The 18,746-nt window shown below is 35.6% G+C and overlaps 2 protein-coding genes across 2 annotated transcripts in view; one reads left to right on the plus strand and one right to left on the minus strand.

The window, feature by feature from the left end:
* The window catches only part of Cubn (Cubilin), a 300,325-nt gene that overhangs the window by 71,539 nt on the left and 210,040 nt on the right, over positions 1-18,746 (minus strand). Inside the window, exons 45-46 of the mRNA XM_069832790.1 lie at positions 18,259-18,434; positions 13,687-13,905 (exon numbers count right to left, since the gene is read on the minus strand). Of these exons, the coding sequence (XP_069688891.1) occupies positions 13,687-13,905; positions 18,259-18,434 (395 nt within the window). The remainder of the gene's footprint in view (positions 1-13,686; positions 13,906-18,258; positions 18,435-18,746) is intronic.
* Positions 1,800-6,959, plus strand: LOC138704680 (uncharacterized). Its single transcript, XM_069832808.1, has 3 exons — positions 1,800-1,937; positions 4,237-4,404; positions 6,301-6,959. The coding sequence occupies exons 1-3, from the start codon at positions 1,930-1,932 to the stop codon at positions 6,794-6,796; spliced, it is 672 nt and encodes a 223-aa protein (XP_069688909.1). The 5' UTR covers positions 1,800-1,929; the 3' UTR covers positions 6,797-6,959.

The raw sequence follows: 18,746 nt of genomic DNA on the forward strand, positions 1-18,746 counted from the left end.
AGCGACGCTATTTCAACTTCGTGGTTATCCAGCGATGTTGAAATTGGTGATATATTTGGCGAGATTTGTCTGAGAATTCACCTTGGAATTACATAACATTCGCCTTATAGTTGGGGAAAATCTCTGAGAAAATTAGGTAATCAGCCCAAATAGGATTCGAATCCACACTCAAGTGGAGCTCTGGGGCAAGAAACTATATTTCTATGCACTACAATATTGTACCACAGTCTAATATGTACAGTCACGAAGCTCAATACGTAGTAAATATGCATCCATAGATAGTTGCTAACCACTAGGATCGCTACTATCGCCTCATTATAACCAATGCAAAATAATATCTGCACAGTCTATTGTTCCTAGTACCTTCATAAACTCAAGCTTCGTGACTGTATATACTAGACTGTGATTGTACTGTTTTTTTTTTATTTTAGTAGGTTATTTTACGACGCTTTATCAACAGCTTAGGTTATTTAGCGTCTGAATGAGATGAAGGTGATAATGCCGGTGAAATGAGTCCGGGGTCCAGCACCCAAAGTTACCCAGCATTTGCTCATATTGGGTTGAGGGAAAACCCCGGAAAAAACCGCAACCACGTAACTTGCCCCGACCGGGAATCGAACCCGGGCCACCTGGTTTCGCGGCCAGACGCGCTGATCGTTACTCCACAGGTGTGGACGGTTGTACTGTTAGAGAGTACAAACTGCATTCTTCATTTTCATGTTTTCAATATTTAAAGCGCTCGAGAGAAAAACACACACGCACGCACGCACGCACACACACACACACACACACACACACACACACACACACACTAAAATGTTTGTTTAATAACAGACACGATGGCTCAGTGTTAGCGTTCAGGGTTTGTAAACCAGAGGTCTCGGGTTCAAATTTCGGTTCATCCCGAGTGTGTAACTTGTGATGGATATGCCCTTAGTCCAGATAACATAGGTTCTTCCCCCCCCCCCACCACCAGGTACTCCGGTCCAGTTATATCCCAACAATAAAATTCATCATCTTTATCATTCATTACGAGTGTAATATAGCTCCACCGTCTGTAGTGCACTCTGGATAGACCCTGACGAATTAAAGATTTTACAAGCACAGGGTGTCTCACAATGAGATCTACAAAACTCGTCCTGCCGTGGTTAGTAAACTACATGGCATACACAAAAACTCTTTACACTATCTTCAGTTGTTGACCCTAAAATGTGTATGTTACGTCTCAGTACTAGCTCGTGGAAAAAATACTAATTGATTTAAGTTTTTTAAATTTTATTTAACTTGACGGAATCTGCTTTAAGAAATGAATGGAGATGGCAAAATCAAGATTTACAGTATTTATACCTACAAGACAAATGAAAAGTGATCGTCTGCAATCCATAATCGTAAATGAGACAAATTTGCATGATTAGAAATATAATAATAATAATAATAATAATAATAATAATAATAATAATAATAATGTCATCCGACGAACTGCTTGATAATATTATAATATTCAGGTCCTTCAACAGACTGTGTGACATTTGTTGTGGACAAAACGGTAAAAGACCTCGAAGTATTTCGGTCTTCTCATTGCTATATTGTCGGCGTGTCATTTCGTCATATCTGAATAATCTCTGTCATTGAAAAATAATGTTAAAATATTAAATTTCTGATCTATTTTCAGACTGAAGGTTCAATTTTTCATATTCGCATTTCATATCGCAGAGTTTAATATTCCAGAATTAATGGTCGGAAATTTAATATGAACAAGTTATAACTTTGAAACAGGCTACATAAAGATGAGACAGAGCTACAGAAAAGCTACATAAAAATGAGGCAGCGTGTGTTCAGCCTCCCCCTTCCAACCGGCACACGGCGCATAAATAGGCGCAACAGAGAGCGGAGCGTTCAGTTCTTGTTCTTTACTCGAGGATCACAAACATGAGAAGGTAAGTCACTTGTATGTTCGAGGATTTTTTTTTGGAAGTTCTACACACGTAGGAAGATCAAATTTAAAATGTTATTAAATCCAGTTACTTAAATTCCTTATCGAAGTACAACGATTTTACTCGTGGGACTTTTATGGACGTTGCTCATCAGATTAAGATATCGTAGGCCTACGTATTTAGTTTGAAAGTGATATTCTTCTACGTAGTTAAACTTCAATAGCATATTCAATACCTGTATTATTTCTCAAAATTATAATATAATGCATCATGCAGATACTTCTTCGAAATTGTTCTTTTGAGTATGCCTAATGTTGCAGTTTCATGTTGAATCTCTCCCTCCATATTATTAGTATTCTTGTTAGATCTAATAAATTTTATTGATGTTTTGTCATACACGTTTATACACCAGTTCTGAGTACAAAAAAAGGTGTTTTATATAGCAGCTGTAGTCTATTTAAAAGAATATTCTACCTTTTTTTTTAGTACGAAGGGGAAATGAGGGGGTAGTAGGAAACCTTCTCTGTAGGTAAATCTGAATCTGGGATTGAATCCTGTAGTTTAGGAAAACTGTGTTTAGATCGTATTAGTTTTTTTAAGCCGGGTCTTGATCACATTAACTGCAGTACATAAAAGACAACAACATGAAAACTGATCTTGAGATAGTTCTGGGAGGATGAGACGCTCGATACATCTGAAGTTTGAAAATATGACCATGAGAAATTCTTAATTGTAAGATTATTCGAACAAATCTCGTTAAATTTGTGCCCTGTCGGAAAAACTTAGAAAAGCTACCACTGTTAATCAACAATGTCATATTTAATAATTTATTCAGTTTATAAATGAGTATGTTTTACATCACATATTCATTATATATGAGGTCTCGCCTACGCATAGCTCAGTTGGAAAGAGCACTCAGCGCGTAGAGCTGAGAGGTCCCGGGTTCGATTCCCGGTGCCGTTACGACTTTTTCTCGAATTAAATGGTGATAAGTATGTTTTACTTTTGACATAAAGTATTTGTTGGTTTACAAGTTATTAAAGTTTTAATTTCAGTGTATTTCACAGTCGAAGGGTACACGGGGAAAAAACGAACAAGGTCACAATTCTGTTATGGGTGATGTTATCTAATTCATTGTATTACTACAAACTTTAATGTTATTTTTACCAAAAATGGTAAAGGAGAATTAAAACCTCGGATACACTCATCATTTCCTTCATTTCAAGTAAATAAATAATAAATTTTGCAGTAATATACTGAAATAGATCATTATCTCACCCTTAATGGAAATGTGACATTGTTAGTTTTTCCCGTGTACCCTTCAGTTATCGTAAAACAATAGGCCTAAAATCTAGTTCATTTTTTTATACTCCATGGAGTGTTCATATTTATTCTCCTGGCCGATTGTGGTAGTAGCCTGCAGGAAATGTCTGTATTGAGGAGCCTATTCCCATAACTTTGTTGGAAATCACGAAAAACTTTTTTAAATCTAAAATTTCTTACCAGTTAGGTAAGAGACATTATGAAACCAAAAAGGTTGGGTGCATTTAGAATCAAATGGGAGGACGAGAGTCTTCGATTCCAAAGCTGGAACTAATATTTTGTCGCAATTTTGTTGTGGACAGGAGTCGATTTGATTCCAATAGCCACTTTTAATGAAAGATTTTAGTGGTTTAGAGGGCGTTCTGAAGCCAAATCATGACAGTTGTAGCCCATGTAGAGTTATATTTGAAGAATGCATGGAAACGGGAAGCTAATTTTCGTTATCAGGTGAACAAGAGAATTTTTGAAAATAAATTAAATTGGACCACATATCCAAATTAATGTTCTTCAAGCTTAGGAGAGTTATGTGTGTTTGAAAACTAACGAATTCACTCGTTGCAATGAAAACACGATTCACTAATTTACGCTCAAGACGCGGTTTACTTTGCTCTACTTCACTTCTAAAACCTGGAAGAGTGAACTGTCCAAATTTTAAGTTCATGAAACTTAAAAGGTACACGATGAATATATTTGATACTGGTAAGAAAGTCTTGAAAGTATTTTCAAAACAAAATTGTCTTAATTCTATAGTTTCATTCCAAAGAAATATATTTAAAATTCAATATTAATTTTGCAAGATGGCAAATTTACATTAAACTACCACTTACTGGTAGTCTCGTAAGTACCAGTATTGATGTACTTTCTTAGTCTTAAGACTTTTCGCGATTTTTTATCGAAGGAAATAATGGCCTAAAACATTGCTATTTTATTCACAATATCTTGATATTGAAATGACGCACGCTGACATGTCATGTTTCAGGTTGCAAGTACTAGCAGTCCTGCTCCTCGCCCTTCTGGTGCTGGATGAATGTCTGGGATCGTACCAAAAGTCCAGTAAGGAGAACAAAAAGAAGAAGAATAAGGCAGAAGGCGAGGCTCGCGAGGCCAAGAAGAAGTATTCGGAGTCTGCGTCAAAACAGCATAAAAAGTGAGTTTCAACCCTGTACTATCTGTAGTAGCGATGTAGCAACACTGCAGGCTGGTTTGTGCTTGTTTAGAGACTGGTGGTGGGTGCCCAGTGCCTCTGTTCTCACCGACCTCTTCTCGTGGCTCGCGATGGGCAGGCCCCGCTACTTGGGTCTCTACAGGAAGATGGTGACCTCTTTCGGAACCAATAGGTCAGTGTCTCAATTCGGATGCACGGACTTCCCGAATTTGAACACGGATCTCCATGTAGTAGTATGGGATTTTTAATGTCCCATTAATCCACGCAAGAACTTTCTTGACCGAGAAATAGACTAATCTGTCTGGCATAAGGAAGCACTGTCCTAGCATTAAAATGTCAACTCCCCCCTCAGTAAGTTGAAATCTTGGTATTCTAACAATCAGCTTATTCCGAATCTCACTGGACCGGTGGACAACAATGACGTCGCGCTGCAGCGAAATAGGAACAAAACTGCTGGAAAGTTCGATGGCTATCATGGCGGCTGTACAAGTTGTCTGTGTTACGCTAGCAAGATTTTGCGAAATTTCCGAACTATCATCTCGTTCAAAGAAAAGAGAGCATAATTTATTTCTTGAACCAGTAGTAATAACTGGCCCGTTGACATGTTCGCTCATAAGCCATTAACATATTGTTTTTACGTTGTGCTCATTACAAACAATACAGCAGAACACACCGCCATGACACAACAGTGCACGAGGTCATTCGTCTGCCCTATACAAGAACCAATCAGATTCACTGATGGCGGCTGATGGAGACTGCCACCACCTCTGCAAGCTGATGGAACCGGTGCGACACTGGTGAAGCATCAGTGACGTCATCATTGAAATTCGGAACACCGCGATGCCATCAGATTGCTCAGCGCTGAGATTCGGAATACGCTCATGTTCACACATGCCGATAGCGATAGTACGGTAAACTTTTTTGGTCGAGAAATTTTATGTAAACAATTTCTTTTTGTGATTCTGGTAAAACTACACTAATCATGGCTTTAACTTTGATAAATGTACTAATTTATGTAAAAATTACTTCATTTTTAAAACTAAATGTGACTGGATGGTGGGCACTTAATAATTTTCTCAAGTCTTTGTTTAAAATGTTAAGTTTTTATTTGGTGGGGACCTAGATTTCACACGAAAAGAAGGGATTAAAAATAACCTATGTCAATTTCAGATTTATTAACAACACTACTTCAAAAGTATATAGCGAAACATTATAGCACGTAAATATTTACTTCAACATTGAAATTGAAGGAATTTCCAAAGAAAGAGGAATTTTTAGGTTTTGAGAAGTTAAAAGGTACAGTAATTTTTAATTTCCCAAATTATGTGGAGGAGAGGAGGAACCATAAAGGACTCTGATTCAGACTACATGGTGAAAATACGACTTTATAACAAAGTAATATTGTGCGATTGTCCCGCGCCGTGGCGTCGTGGTCTAAGGCATCCTGCCTAGGACTCGCGTTACGAAATACGCGCTGGTTTGAGTCCTCACGGGGGAATAAATTTTTGCATGAAATTTCGGTCAGTGTATGGGACCGGTGCCCACCCAGCATCATGATGCACTTGGGGAGCTACGATAGGTAGCGAAATACGGTTACGCAAACCAGCCATAACGGCTGAGGGGTCATCGTGCTAACCACACGATACCTTCATTCTGGTTGGATGATCGTCCACCTCTGCTTGGGCATGTGGCCGTGAGGCCAGCAGCCGGCTGGTCGGTCTTGGCCCTTCGTGGGCTGTAGCGCCACGGATTATTAATATTGTGCGATTGCTTGTACACCGCTGATTGGTGGCTATTTGAAGTTGAAACTCAAATTTCTTTAGTTCTGATGAGAATGTCGCCATTCTTCATGTAATGCATACTTTCGCTTCTTTACAGGAAAGCGAGAGAGGCACCAGTCGAAACAGAATCAAATGAAGAGGACGTAGTAGGGGAGATTGATGTCCAGGAAACTTACAAAAACCACAAGAACTCTAAGAAAAAATACAGTAAAGAAATTAAAGCTACCAAATACGGGAAGAAAGACAAATTGAAGTCTTTGGAAGATGATCTATACGTTGCCAAGGGGAAGGAAAGCAAGGTTTCGAAGAAGACAAAGGAGCGAAAGCAGAAGAGGGCTATAGAGGAGGTCGTGGAAGAGGAACCCATAGACGGCGAAGGTGAAGAGAATGCGCTGTGTTCTCAGCAGTGCCAGGTCGAAGAAGCAGATGCAGAAGCGGAAGTGGCAACAGTGCCGGCCAAGAAGACTCCCAGAATACACAGGTACATCGTCGAGGAGGAGATTCTCGACGGAGAGGAATCGGACATAACGGAGGACGAGGAAGAGACCTGGGAGAGGCCCTCACCCCGGAGCGCGAAGTGTTCCCTCAAATAAGGCTTTGGTGCTGAAGATGTAGTGGATGTAGTTTCAACGAACTTGAATTACTGTATTTTGTTACGACGAATTGTTACGTGTTCCGCAAATTATTTGTATTTTGTTATGGCGCAATATTGAGTGCCTTGCAAATGATTAAAGTTGTTTATTGTTCGTATTACTATTCGAGAATTTGATTGTAGTTTACCAGACCACAAACCAATCAGACTTGGGTTCGATTCCGATGAGGGCAATTTAAAGATTGTTTGGGACAGTCTTCTCTTTTAGGCCTTGTCACATTCATTGAATGCTTTCAAATAAAATAATTTTAATAATACTGTAATGAAGAGAATACTTAGTCGGGATATCAAGCCAGAAAATTGATAACACTTGTTAATATATGGTGCAGAAAAGACGCAAAATAGATATGCAAATAAACTTCGTTCATAGCACCAAAATTTGAATTGATAGAAACTTGTAAATGCTGCGTAGAGCCACTATAATTCCATGAAGTATACACGTACTTTGCTTAATCTCAAGACTTTTATTACCTGATTGCAGTTCTGAACAATACAATGTTGGTATTTTATATTAATAACGATACATCTTGAAAAAAAAAATTCTAAGTTACTCAGATGTGGTTTCCAATTTTATCTTGATTGTTCTCTAAGCGAGCAAGAAAATGTTCAGGATGTAGCATATGCGCTAACCCCGTGGTTGGAAGTTAGTCGTACAGTGAAACCTAGTGAAGTTAAACGACAGAATTAATCCCAGGGCATCGCAATGTTAAGTACACATCTTTGATTCTTAAATGTTCCTTTTACATTTAAATATAAAAACTAGACTCTTAGTTTGGTTCGAACTGAAGGGATATGCTTTGGACTTGATGTCGGAAACTTTATGACAGACTAAAGTTTGAAGACAAGGTAAAGTACAGTCAGTTTGTTGATACTTCGCCCATAAAATCATTAAGTAAACAGGGATTAAAAATTAAATCCTATCGGCCTACGTACGTGTAGTAGCATTTTACTGTATCATTCGCCACTTCGGCTTAACATTCTGTAGAAACTTTATCTGATATGGTTTAGAGGTTTATCACTATTAAAACTATAGAAAACTACATTATCAGATTCAGCATGTCGACAATCGCGATATTTTAAGCTCTGTACATTTGTCTTTATATTTCAAGATTAGTGGAAATATTCTCCTGATTAAGCTAACTAGCATGCATCTGTTCCATATACAGCTATACAAAATGTCTGAAAGAACGCTATTAGCAGACTAACTTCATACACGCAGCAAACTGAAACTGGTCTTTAAAATGTGACTTGTTCATTCGGTGTAAATAAGATGTCTACACAGACCAGAACACGCATTTGTTCGTAGACTAGAGTAATACAAGAATAATAATTTATATATCTTCTCACCATTCGTGAGCTGCCACAAGGGACAAAGAGTACTTAACCATACAGTAAGTTACGCATTAACACTTAAATTGGCAAAACTTCATTTCTCACACTAGTTTATTAAACCGTGTCGGACTGTAAAGAAAACAACTATGGCAATGTTCATATTTTATGTTTCGAAGAATTTCGACGGCAGTTTGCTCTGCCAACATCTCTGAGGGATGACAATGTGATAATTGTGTCAAAAAATCTTGCCAAATCCTTATTCATCACATGGTGCCACATTAATAGCAATTGTAATTTTTTACGTCCTTTCCTTTGTTTCCCTTCTTTAAAATGTAATATCTATGTTTACATATGTATATTAATTTTTTTTTGAGGATATACTGAGTCTGTAAGGGCTATCCTCAATGGGAGGCAGTTCATTATTATTATTATTATTATTATTATTATTATTATTATTATTATTATTATTATTATTATTATTATTATTATTATAGTATTGTGAAATTTTAATTTTCCTACCAATTTTGTTCTATTCTATTAAAATTATAGCATATAGCCTATGAACCTGTTGTATCCTATAGGATACTTTGCCAATTTAAGGGTTAAGAAACCGTGTTAGCTATTTTTATGAATCTTTGAAGTACATCGCCCTCGGCGTAGTTTGAACTCTGGAATCTCGGATCCAATGGCAAGTATGGTTCATGGTTTTGTATTTCAATTGTCTCCTTGTATTTGCTGTGGTGTAATAAACTGGCCTTTAAAATATTAAACCGCAAGAGAACTTTGGATCCATTATATATATATTTTCGACACATGATCAGAAATTCAACATTCCACACCACGTACATGATTCGGTTAGGCATCTGCGCCAATTCGAAAATTTGTATGGTAGTTTGCTCTGAAAATTTTGCCATAGAATGGAACTGATGTAATGGAAATATATTATGTTAGTTTCTCATTCATTTCTTTGCAGATGTTAAAATATGTGTAAATTATAGGAAACTGAAAATGTAATTGGGAGGAAACTAATAAAAAAACGCCTAACTCAGGACTAACTTTGTTGAGTCGGGTTCACAAACTACACTCTTACTTTCTGCGTAACTCGTTAAAAATGAAAAGTGTAAGTTTGTAACATGACTTAACATACGTTCATAGAGGAATTAAGTGAATTAAATTCATATTGATATCATTATACATGCTGAGCTTATAAAAGCATTGGATATTTATATTATTTATCAATTACAGTAGTTTGTGTAAAAAGTGTGTATACCAGGAGTGGTATTACACTGAATGTTGTAGATCAATGGTTACCAAAGATTTTCGGCCTAGCGCCCATTTTTGAGAATGGATACTGGCTACCACCCTCAGAGTTAAATGCAATCAGGATGCGGAAACCTGTATTAATAACCTCAAATTCATGTTAAATTGTACATTCGTATTTAATTACTTTATAATAAGTATAAAACATAATTATAAATTAAAAAGCAATACAACAATGTTATTAAAAAACGAAGTATAAGAACATATGTAATTTAATTACCTAAGAAGTCCCAAATTTAATCACAAACCTGAACAGTGGCTCCCTGCGCATACAGAAAATAATTATATTCTCGTACAGAGAAAAAAATATGATCACAAAATAACTATTTTTTTGTGGCTTAGCTTATAATTCTCATGAATAAAACGGGCAAAGTATAATTCTGTAGTGCTCGGGAAAAGTGGCACAAGTCAAAAATGTTAATTTTACAGAAGAGGGGAAAAAAACTGTCTTCACACTGGTTTATACAGATTTGATTTTCTTCTGTATGAATTATTCTAATTTTGAGAAATATTTGTCTCTTTTCCCAAACGAGCAGATGTTCCGTAAGTTGTCAATAAATTAATAAACAATTTTTGCGGAAACTGACTTATGCCACTTTTCCCAAGCACTGAAGAATTTACGTCAAGTGTTGATAATCCGAAATAAGTTCTCAGAAAATTATAGAACATAACATTAAAATAAATGGTTAGATCCTTTTGTTAAATATTCTGTTGCACATTATTTTTAGCTGTTTATTCAACGAATCTAACTACATGCTTATTTAGCGTCGATGGAATTGATGATAGCGAGATGGTACTTCGCGAGAAGAGGTCGAGGATTCACCATAGATTAGCTGACATTCACTTTATGGCTGATAAAAATCTCTGAAAAAATCCAACCAAGTATAATCAGTCCAAGCAGGAATCAAACCCAAATACAAAGCGCAACTCCAGAAATGTCCAGATCAGGCAAACGTGCCTATCGCCCGAGCTACGCCCGCCGATGGCTTGCATATTATTGGTAACATAAAATTACTCGTATTCCTGTAGTAATCATAAAAAACTAAAGTCTCCAGCTTCCGCCTTACAATTTACCTCTCCCCTGGAAACTAAAATCTTTTTCCGGCGAGTGGTAGCGGCCCGCTCTCTTTAGAAAACGCTGTGTATGAGATGCGTGGCAAGCAAGCGAGTTCTATTGTGATACAATCGAATTCCATAATAAGCAAGCACATGCGTGAAGTCTTTGAACATGTACGACAGGCAATGACACGTCGTTACAATTTGAATTGACGCAGGAGGCCGCATGTTTGGACAGTTTTTTTAAATGATTACAATGGGTTCACAAGTAACGTTAGACTACAACTGTATTCTTTACGCCTTGCTGTACAGTACAGTTTCTGGTCTTGTCATTCAATAATTGGTTTCTGACCAATGGTCATTTAACAAAAAAACGTTTTGGTCTCTTGTATCATCTCTAGAAGTTTGAGTATTGAATTTAGATACCACCTGTATTTATTCAATTGTTGGTCGCTTAATTCGTACCTTTCGCAGTTGGGCAGAAAAAGAGCACATATCGCTAATATTTTGTAAAATTATTTTATCCATTTAATGTATATTCGCCCAATAAAAACAAATATAACAATTTAAAAATACTGAAATAATAAATTATGGGGTGTGAGATCATGTGCATATTTATTTTTATTTCTCTGCAGAGAAAATAAAACTTCAAAGCTTTATATCTCAAAACATGGTTTCTGCTTATGTGCCCTTTTTCCAGCCGCCGCCCGCCTCAATTTCGGACTAAACACTGGGCATTGTCATTTAGAGAGTATGACGTATGTGGAATATCACATAATGAAAGGAAATACATTGTTGGTAAACTTATTGCGGCATGTGACGAAAAGTTGACAAATCTATACTAATAATAAATCTGTAGCCGAAATTTTTCTGGTATTTTTAGATTTTCCAAAAATAATTGGTCCTAACATATATAATTAACCACCCTGAAACCGAAAATCCCTTTTTTGAAATTTTTGTTTGTATGTCTGTCTGTCTGTTACCTTTTCACGCGATAATGGCTGAACGGATTTCGATGAAAATTGGAATATAAATTAAGTTTGTTGTAACTTAGATTTTAGGCTATATGGCATTCAAAATACATTATTTAAAAGGGGGGTTATAAGGGGGCCTGAATTAAATAAATCGAAATATCTAGCTTATTATTGATTTTTGTGAAAAATGTTACATAACAAAAGTTTCTTTAAAAATAATTTGCGATAAGTTTTATTCCTTGAAAAATTTTGATAGGACTGATATTTAATGAGATAAGTGAGTTTTAAAATTAAAATAACTGCCATATAAGGCCGTGTAATGAATTAAAAAACAAAAGACTTCGTCTATAAGGGGCCTTGGACAGCAACAATCGAAAGCTATGAAAGATAGCCTACAGAGAAGTTTGTGTTTGTATGAAGTAATATCGGAAGCTAAATTAACCGATTTGTATAATTAATTATTATTTCACCATTGGAAAGTGTAGTTTCTCTAGATGGACATAATGCTATAATGTTATTACAGTAACTTCTGATATAATATAATATAATATAATATAATATAATATAATATAATATAATATAATATAATATAATATATGTAATATAATATAATTTATTTGGAGGGTTCAGAACCATAGTGGGCCAAGCGCCATTTACTGAATACGTAGAAAACAAGGGTTAAAATTAAGTTATTACCATAATGCAATGGAAACCTATAACAAGTAAAATAAAATATACACATTAAATCTAAATGATATCAATCTTCATTAAACTATGGTTGCATGTAATAAAAATTAAGAAACATGTTAAAGGAATTGTCGTTGCACCAAATGAGTGTCTCTGGACCAAAATGATCGCATTCTAATTACTTGGATGCAATTTAAATTAAGTAACATATTAAACGATTTATCCTTCTATCAAACACGAATGTTCCCTGGATCAAATGTCCTATTTTAATTATGTAATTACTTTATATTTATTTCTAACGAGTGCAGCGGAGCGCACGGGTACGGCTAGTAAAGAATACTTTTACATTATTAAAGGCATTACACCTGGAACAGAATAAACGAAGACCTAATTCAATCCAATTGACAGCACAGCTATTAAATGAAGTAGTTAAAAGAGAAATTGTGAGTTCCAAATTTTTCTGCTGATTACATGACAGCAATAATGTAAGGCAAATTGAAGAGCAAGCTGAAATTAAGAAAATCGATCCCTTTGTTCACCGAAAATCTTACAGCTCCCTGCTATAAGTTCAAGGCAGTGGTTGTCAAACATTACGAAATTGTGACGTAATAGAAATGCAACCCGCACACCACTGTCGCAGGGAGAGGGGTGGAGTGGGTGTCTCCTCAGGTAATGCTGCGAATAACAGTGCAGAAACGGACTGTAACCGAAAAACAAAAACAATATAATATTTTTCTACTTGTTAACTACACACATTTTTCCATATTATCTTTTATCTCCTATTCATTATTTCTATATTATTAATAAAATAAAATATATTTTCTTATTTACCATAAAAAGAACGTGTACTTGACATCAGCAGATATTTGAAATTAGAAAAACGTACCAGGCTGGTCACGAAGTTGTAAATTACACTACACACTTAAAAAAAAACGTCGAAGTATATTGCCCCGATTAAGACATAGAAGCCGATACTTTTTATTGTTGGTTTATTAATGAAATATTCAACTTACAGGTAAGGGCTTGGTAGTCTTTATAACAGGAAGAATAATGACAACGTACATTGTTCTTTTATACTTCATTTAACATTTTACAACAAATTAAGTATCTCATATTTTTGCCATCTGCACAAAAGAAATACTTTTGCTCCCATGCTCCTTAAAATTAAGTTTTTACATATTATCTGTTTCTGTTTTGGAAAAGACATCAAAACATAATATTATCCTACGCACTTGTAACATCACATGTGTACGTCCGCTGCTGATAAATGTCTTGTCTTATATCGAAGTGATGGCTGTAAACAGAGGGTGGGGGTATGAAGCCATGGTTACGCTTGAGTGGAGACAGGGGCATGTGTTGCGACACAGCTTTTGGCGATCACTGGTTTAAGGTATGCCATCTACACCATCCACGAAAATGTCTGTAACCAACACAGTCATTTGTATCACTCAGTGCCAATTACCTGTACTGTTGTCGGGCAGACTCTCTGACACCACCACATAGTCCCCACTGCTGCAGTTCCACAAGTAGGGCATGTTGAGATCATCAAACCACATGGTAAGGAAGTGGTCCGGCAATCCGACCAATCTCCATGTGCAGTCCAGGTTGTTGGGGTAGCTGCCAGGGTACGTCGGCAAAGTGAGGTGGCCGGTCTGACCTCTCAGAGTGCCTCCGCAAGTTGCTATACAACAGTCATATCTTCAGCGGTCATTAAGAGTAATTTATAACTTACAAGAATGAATAGGATAGGATAGGATAAGATAGATAGATAGATAGATAGATAGATAGATAGATAGATAGATAGATAGATAGATAGATAGATAGATAGATAGATAGATAGATAGATAGATAGATAAAATTAAAATAAAATAAAATTAAATACAAATAAATTAATTAAATAAATTAATCAAACAAACAAATAAAATAAATAAATAAAATAAATAAATAGAATAACTAAATTAAATAAACAAACAAGCAAACAAACAAATAAATTAATTAAATAATTTAAAAATGAATAAATTAAATAAATAAATAAAATAAATAAATTAAATAAATTAATAAACAAACAAATAAAGAAATAAATAAATAGACAGACAGACATATAGAAACTCGTACATACATAAATATATAGATAAATGGATAAGTAGTAGATAAGTAAATTATTAATAAATCAATAAATGAATGAATGCACAACTGAATTAAGGAATGAATGAATCAATCAATAAATAAGCAAACGAACAAATAAATAATAATAGTCTGTGATTCACGTTTTCTTGAACGTCCAATGTCCCTTTAATCTTTAGGCAATAGCGTCTGCTGAAGTGAGACTATGGAAACGCCATTCTATGAAACTGGTATAAAATGCTTCTTTTGTTTTTGCATGCCCCACAAATTGAATTTCAATTCAAATAACGTAAGTTCATACTCTCAACATGCATGATTGCCTATTCTAAAATATTAAAATTTTTGTTTAAAATTTTTATCTTTCATTACGGAACCACTCCATGACTAAACTACACGAGTCACCACTGACTTTTTGATTTGCTGAAAGGTAGGTTTCAGGAATGGTGACACATTCATTTAAAAAAATATTTTCCCTATGTGTCCAGGTAAGGTAATAACTGCCTCCCATTGGAGGTAGCCCAGAAGGACTCAGTATACTCTCCTACATGAATTTTTCAATATTAAATGTTTACATAAATTTTGTAGAAAGAAAATTAAAATAAACATATATGAATAGAAAGTGAATAAAAAAATTAAACAGAGTGAATATGATGACTCAGAATTTGGCAAGAGCGTTTCAAAACTGAAGTTATGATGTCAGCAGTAAGTGTCTGTGGTAGTTCAAAAGTCTTCCTGAAGCTCTCAAAGAACTTGGGAATCACACCACGAGCTCCAACAAGAAGACCAATCACCTCAATGTCTTCAAGCTGCTATTTTGCTTTGAAGTAATCAACTGTTGGCAGATAAATGTTGATCTTTTTTTGATTGACATCCTCCGGCTGGCTACTCCCCGTTTCAATCCTTATGGTAGGATCAATTATATATCCTTTCTTTCTATATCGAGTGATTCTGTGACTTTGTTATTGTCCAGTTCCGATGTTTCTGAATCTGAAAGAGAGGCCTAGCATGCAGCCAAGAGAAAGTGGACAGTAAAAGTTAAGTTAAGAAGTGTGGAGAGGAGATATTAGCTTGAGCAAACATACGCTTCAGTACCTACTGTAATTTTTTAGTCTGTTATTTAACTACGCTGTATCAACTACTAGGCTTTTTAGCAGTTGTCTCTTAAACACGCTGTTGTTTTCCGATGATCAAAATATGTTTGACTTGGAATCAATCAATCTTCTTAATGTATCCAGCTGTTTGCTGACAACATAAAGTCCACTATAGTCCACTGTAGTCTATTCAGTTGTTGTTTTTCACGAGAAATGAGGGGTATTTTGATCGGTGTTCATTATATATGCCTGTTGCTAGTAGCCAGAGGTGGGGTGTAGTCAATATATACAGTACTGCAGGGCTGTGTCTTGGAAGATTATTTAAAGAGAGCAGTTCACAAGTATAATTTAATCATTTCGACAATAAAAATAGTGCACAAGTGCATTTTAAACATTTCAAGAAGAAAAACAAAGATTTTAGCCTTCACACGAAAAAAATCTATAATAGCAAAAGTAATTGCCAAGAATAATTATATCTTGACACTGGTATATTCATTAACCTATTTGGGATGCGATCTCTTTTATGTTTCTAAAGGATTTTGACAAAATCGTTAAATATGAAAGCTAGTAAGTACACCCAAGAGGATTCTCTTGAAGAAGTTAGAATAGAGATCGTACTAAAATTCTGTAACACATTAATTATCCTGCCAACATTGTTGTATGGATCTGAAACATGAACTCTTACAGCATTCCAACTGAAAAGATGAGAAGTGTCAGAGATTTGACTTCTAAGATTGCTAGTAAGACGTACATTAATGAGTCACCGAAGGAATTTTCATTCCTGGTAGATTCTTAAGGGTTAGGTACAGCTTACAGCAGCAAAATCTTTGGAAAATAGTTTTTTCCTCAATTACTGTATCTTGTACAATAATGAAAATTGATATTGTAAAACACCGTCCTTCTGCTATAAGAAAAAATATTTTTAAGGCTTAAAAAAATTATTTATATATATTTTTTTTCAAAATTCATAATGGTGGTAGTTCACTGTGCAGTGCAGTGATGAAGTGTTTCCCTCATACTCATAAACTTGTTAACTTTTTTATGTCCTCTCTCTTTTATTTTATTGCTGAAACTCATGTTTACAATATCATGCTCTTTCAACCGCATTCCTTAATAAATAGTATATTTTTTTATTTTGTGTTTGAAGAAAATACTGATATTTGACCATTTTTAAATGAATTTATTTTTTATCAGACAATCTATCAAAGGTAGAGAAGTGATCTTGCGTTATATTGTAGATATGACATGCATAAATACATACACAAATTTCATCACAGAATGTTGGACAGTTTTTGAGTTATATGGGAAAAGCTTCATCACTGCACAGTGAACTGAATTAAAAAAAATGTATTTTTTTTTTTAATTCGTAAAAAATATTTTTTTTTTTCATATAGCAAAAGGACAGTGTTTTACACATATTAATTTTCATTACTGGACAAGATATAGTAATGGAGGAAAAAATGTTGACCATTTCTAAAATTTTACTGCTGTAAGCTGTACCTAACCCCTTAATTAAAATTCGTGCCTGTTATTATTCGGTTGAGAAGCTTTTGTCATCTAGTCTTCTGTCAAAAAATCTGAAAGTTAGAATTTATAAAACAGTTATATTACCGGTTGTTCTGTATGGTTGTGAAACTTGGACTCTCACTTTGAGAGAGGAACAGAGATTAAGGGTGTTTGAGAATAAAGTTCTTAGGAAAATATTTGGGGCTAAGAGGGTTGAAGTTACAGGTGAATGGAGAAAGTTACACAACACAGAGCTGGCACGCATTGTACACTTCACCTGACATAATTAGGACCATAAAATCCTGACGTTTGAGATGGGCAGGACATGTATACCTTATTTTATTTCATGGAGTGCAGTTTCATAGAAAGGACTTTGCAGACAGACCTTCTACTGCCCCCTACTAATTGGCTGTCATAAATAAATGTCTTCCTTACTGTGACGAAAATCTTGTCTTCTCCTCTTATTAACCAATCACAACCTTCGTTCAGAAGAATTGACAGGCTTCCCTCAAATCCACGTGGAGGCAGAGTTGTCGCATCTTTTCCGAATTCCAAGAATCCCGTCAGTCTGATTTCAAGGGTCATCAGGAATTGTGGCAACTGTGCAATGTTGGGACGAGGGGACAGGATGGAATTGTCAGAGTTGTTTGTGTAGGAAGTCATAAATCTGTAAGTGGGTGTTCAAAGGAACCACCGAACTGCACTCCTTGAAATAAAATAAGTTATAGCACGTATGGGCTAATCCAGAAATGCATATAGAGTGTTAGTTTGGAAGCCGGAGGGCAAAAGACCTTTGGGGAGGCCGAGACGTAGATGGGAAGATAATATTAAAATGGATTTGAGGGAGATAGGATATGATGGTAGAGACTGGATTAATCTTGCTCAGGATAGGGACCAATGGCGGGCTTATGTGAGGGCGGCAATGAACCTCCGGGTTCCTTAAAAGCCAGTAAGTAAGTAAGTAAGTAAGTAAGTAAGTAAGTAAGTAAGTAAGTAAGTAAGTAAGTAAGTAAGTAAGTAAGTAAGTAAGTAAGTAAGTAAGTAAGTAAGTAGGTAAGTAAGTAAGTAAGTAAGTAAGTAAGTAAGTAAAGTAAGCCTGTGAATTCCTTCGTTATGCAATTTTTACGGTAGTAATCCAACACGAAGGAAGCACAAAACATAGGACAACACAATTCCTTTTGCAGGAAGAGAAATCTCTGTTTCGCTGATGGCGAAGCAATCCCCATTCAAAGAAGTTCATATTTAAATTTGTAGAGTTAATAAAGAACTAATTTATTGTGAAAAGATTTATCACGATAGAATCACGAACTCACCTATACTGACGTTGGCTTTGAATCCGTTCCTGGGATCCGTGACGTCGGTAAAGAACCGGACATACAGAATGTTGCCCACCGTGTACTGAGAGCCCGGCATATCCCTGCAGAAGCGGTTGATGAGTTCCGAATTCACAGTAGCGCCTTCGCGCAGCTCCACGAACGCCTGGCGGCAGCTGCAACAAAGCATACGAAAAACTGACAACACTACCTACGCATATAAAATTAATGTCCAATATTATGTTATTATATTATTATTATTATTATCATTTTTACTTCTTCCTAGCTTTTGTGATCCGTACTGACTACGTTCTCCTACACATTTCAGAGACGCTAGCACGTAAACAAAGCGTTTCTGGATATGGGTTTATTAACAAAATATGATCACATTGTACCACCTACCACCGAACCTCGTAATATATATATATATATATATATATATATATATATATATATATATATTTTACACCCTGTATAAGTGGCTCAGT

This window comes from Periplaneta americana, chromosome 1, assembly GCF_040183065.1.
Source record: "Periplaneta americana isolate PAMFEO1 chromosome 1, P.americana_PAMFEO1_priV1, whole genome shotgun sequence".
Lineage (NCBI taxonomy): Eukaryota > Metazoa > Arthropoda > Insecta > Blattodea > Blattidae > Periplaneta > Periplaneta americana.

What these genes read in the sequence shown, in the direction of transcription:
- LOC138704680 (XM_069832808.1), top strand. An exon ending in GCGTCAAAACAGCATAAAAA is followed by an intron (nt 4,405 to 6,300) that starts GTGAGTTTCAAC and finishes GCTTCTTTACAG; the next exon opens with GAAAGCGAGAGAGGCACCAG.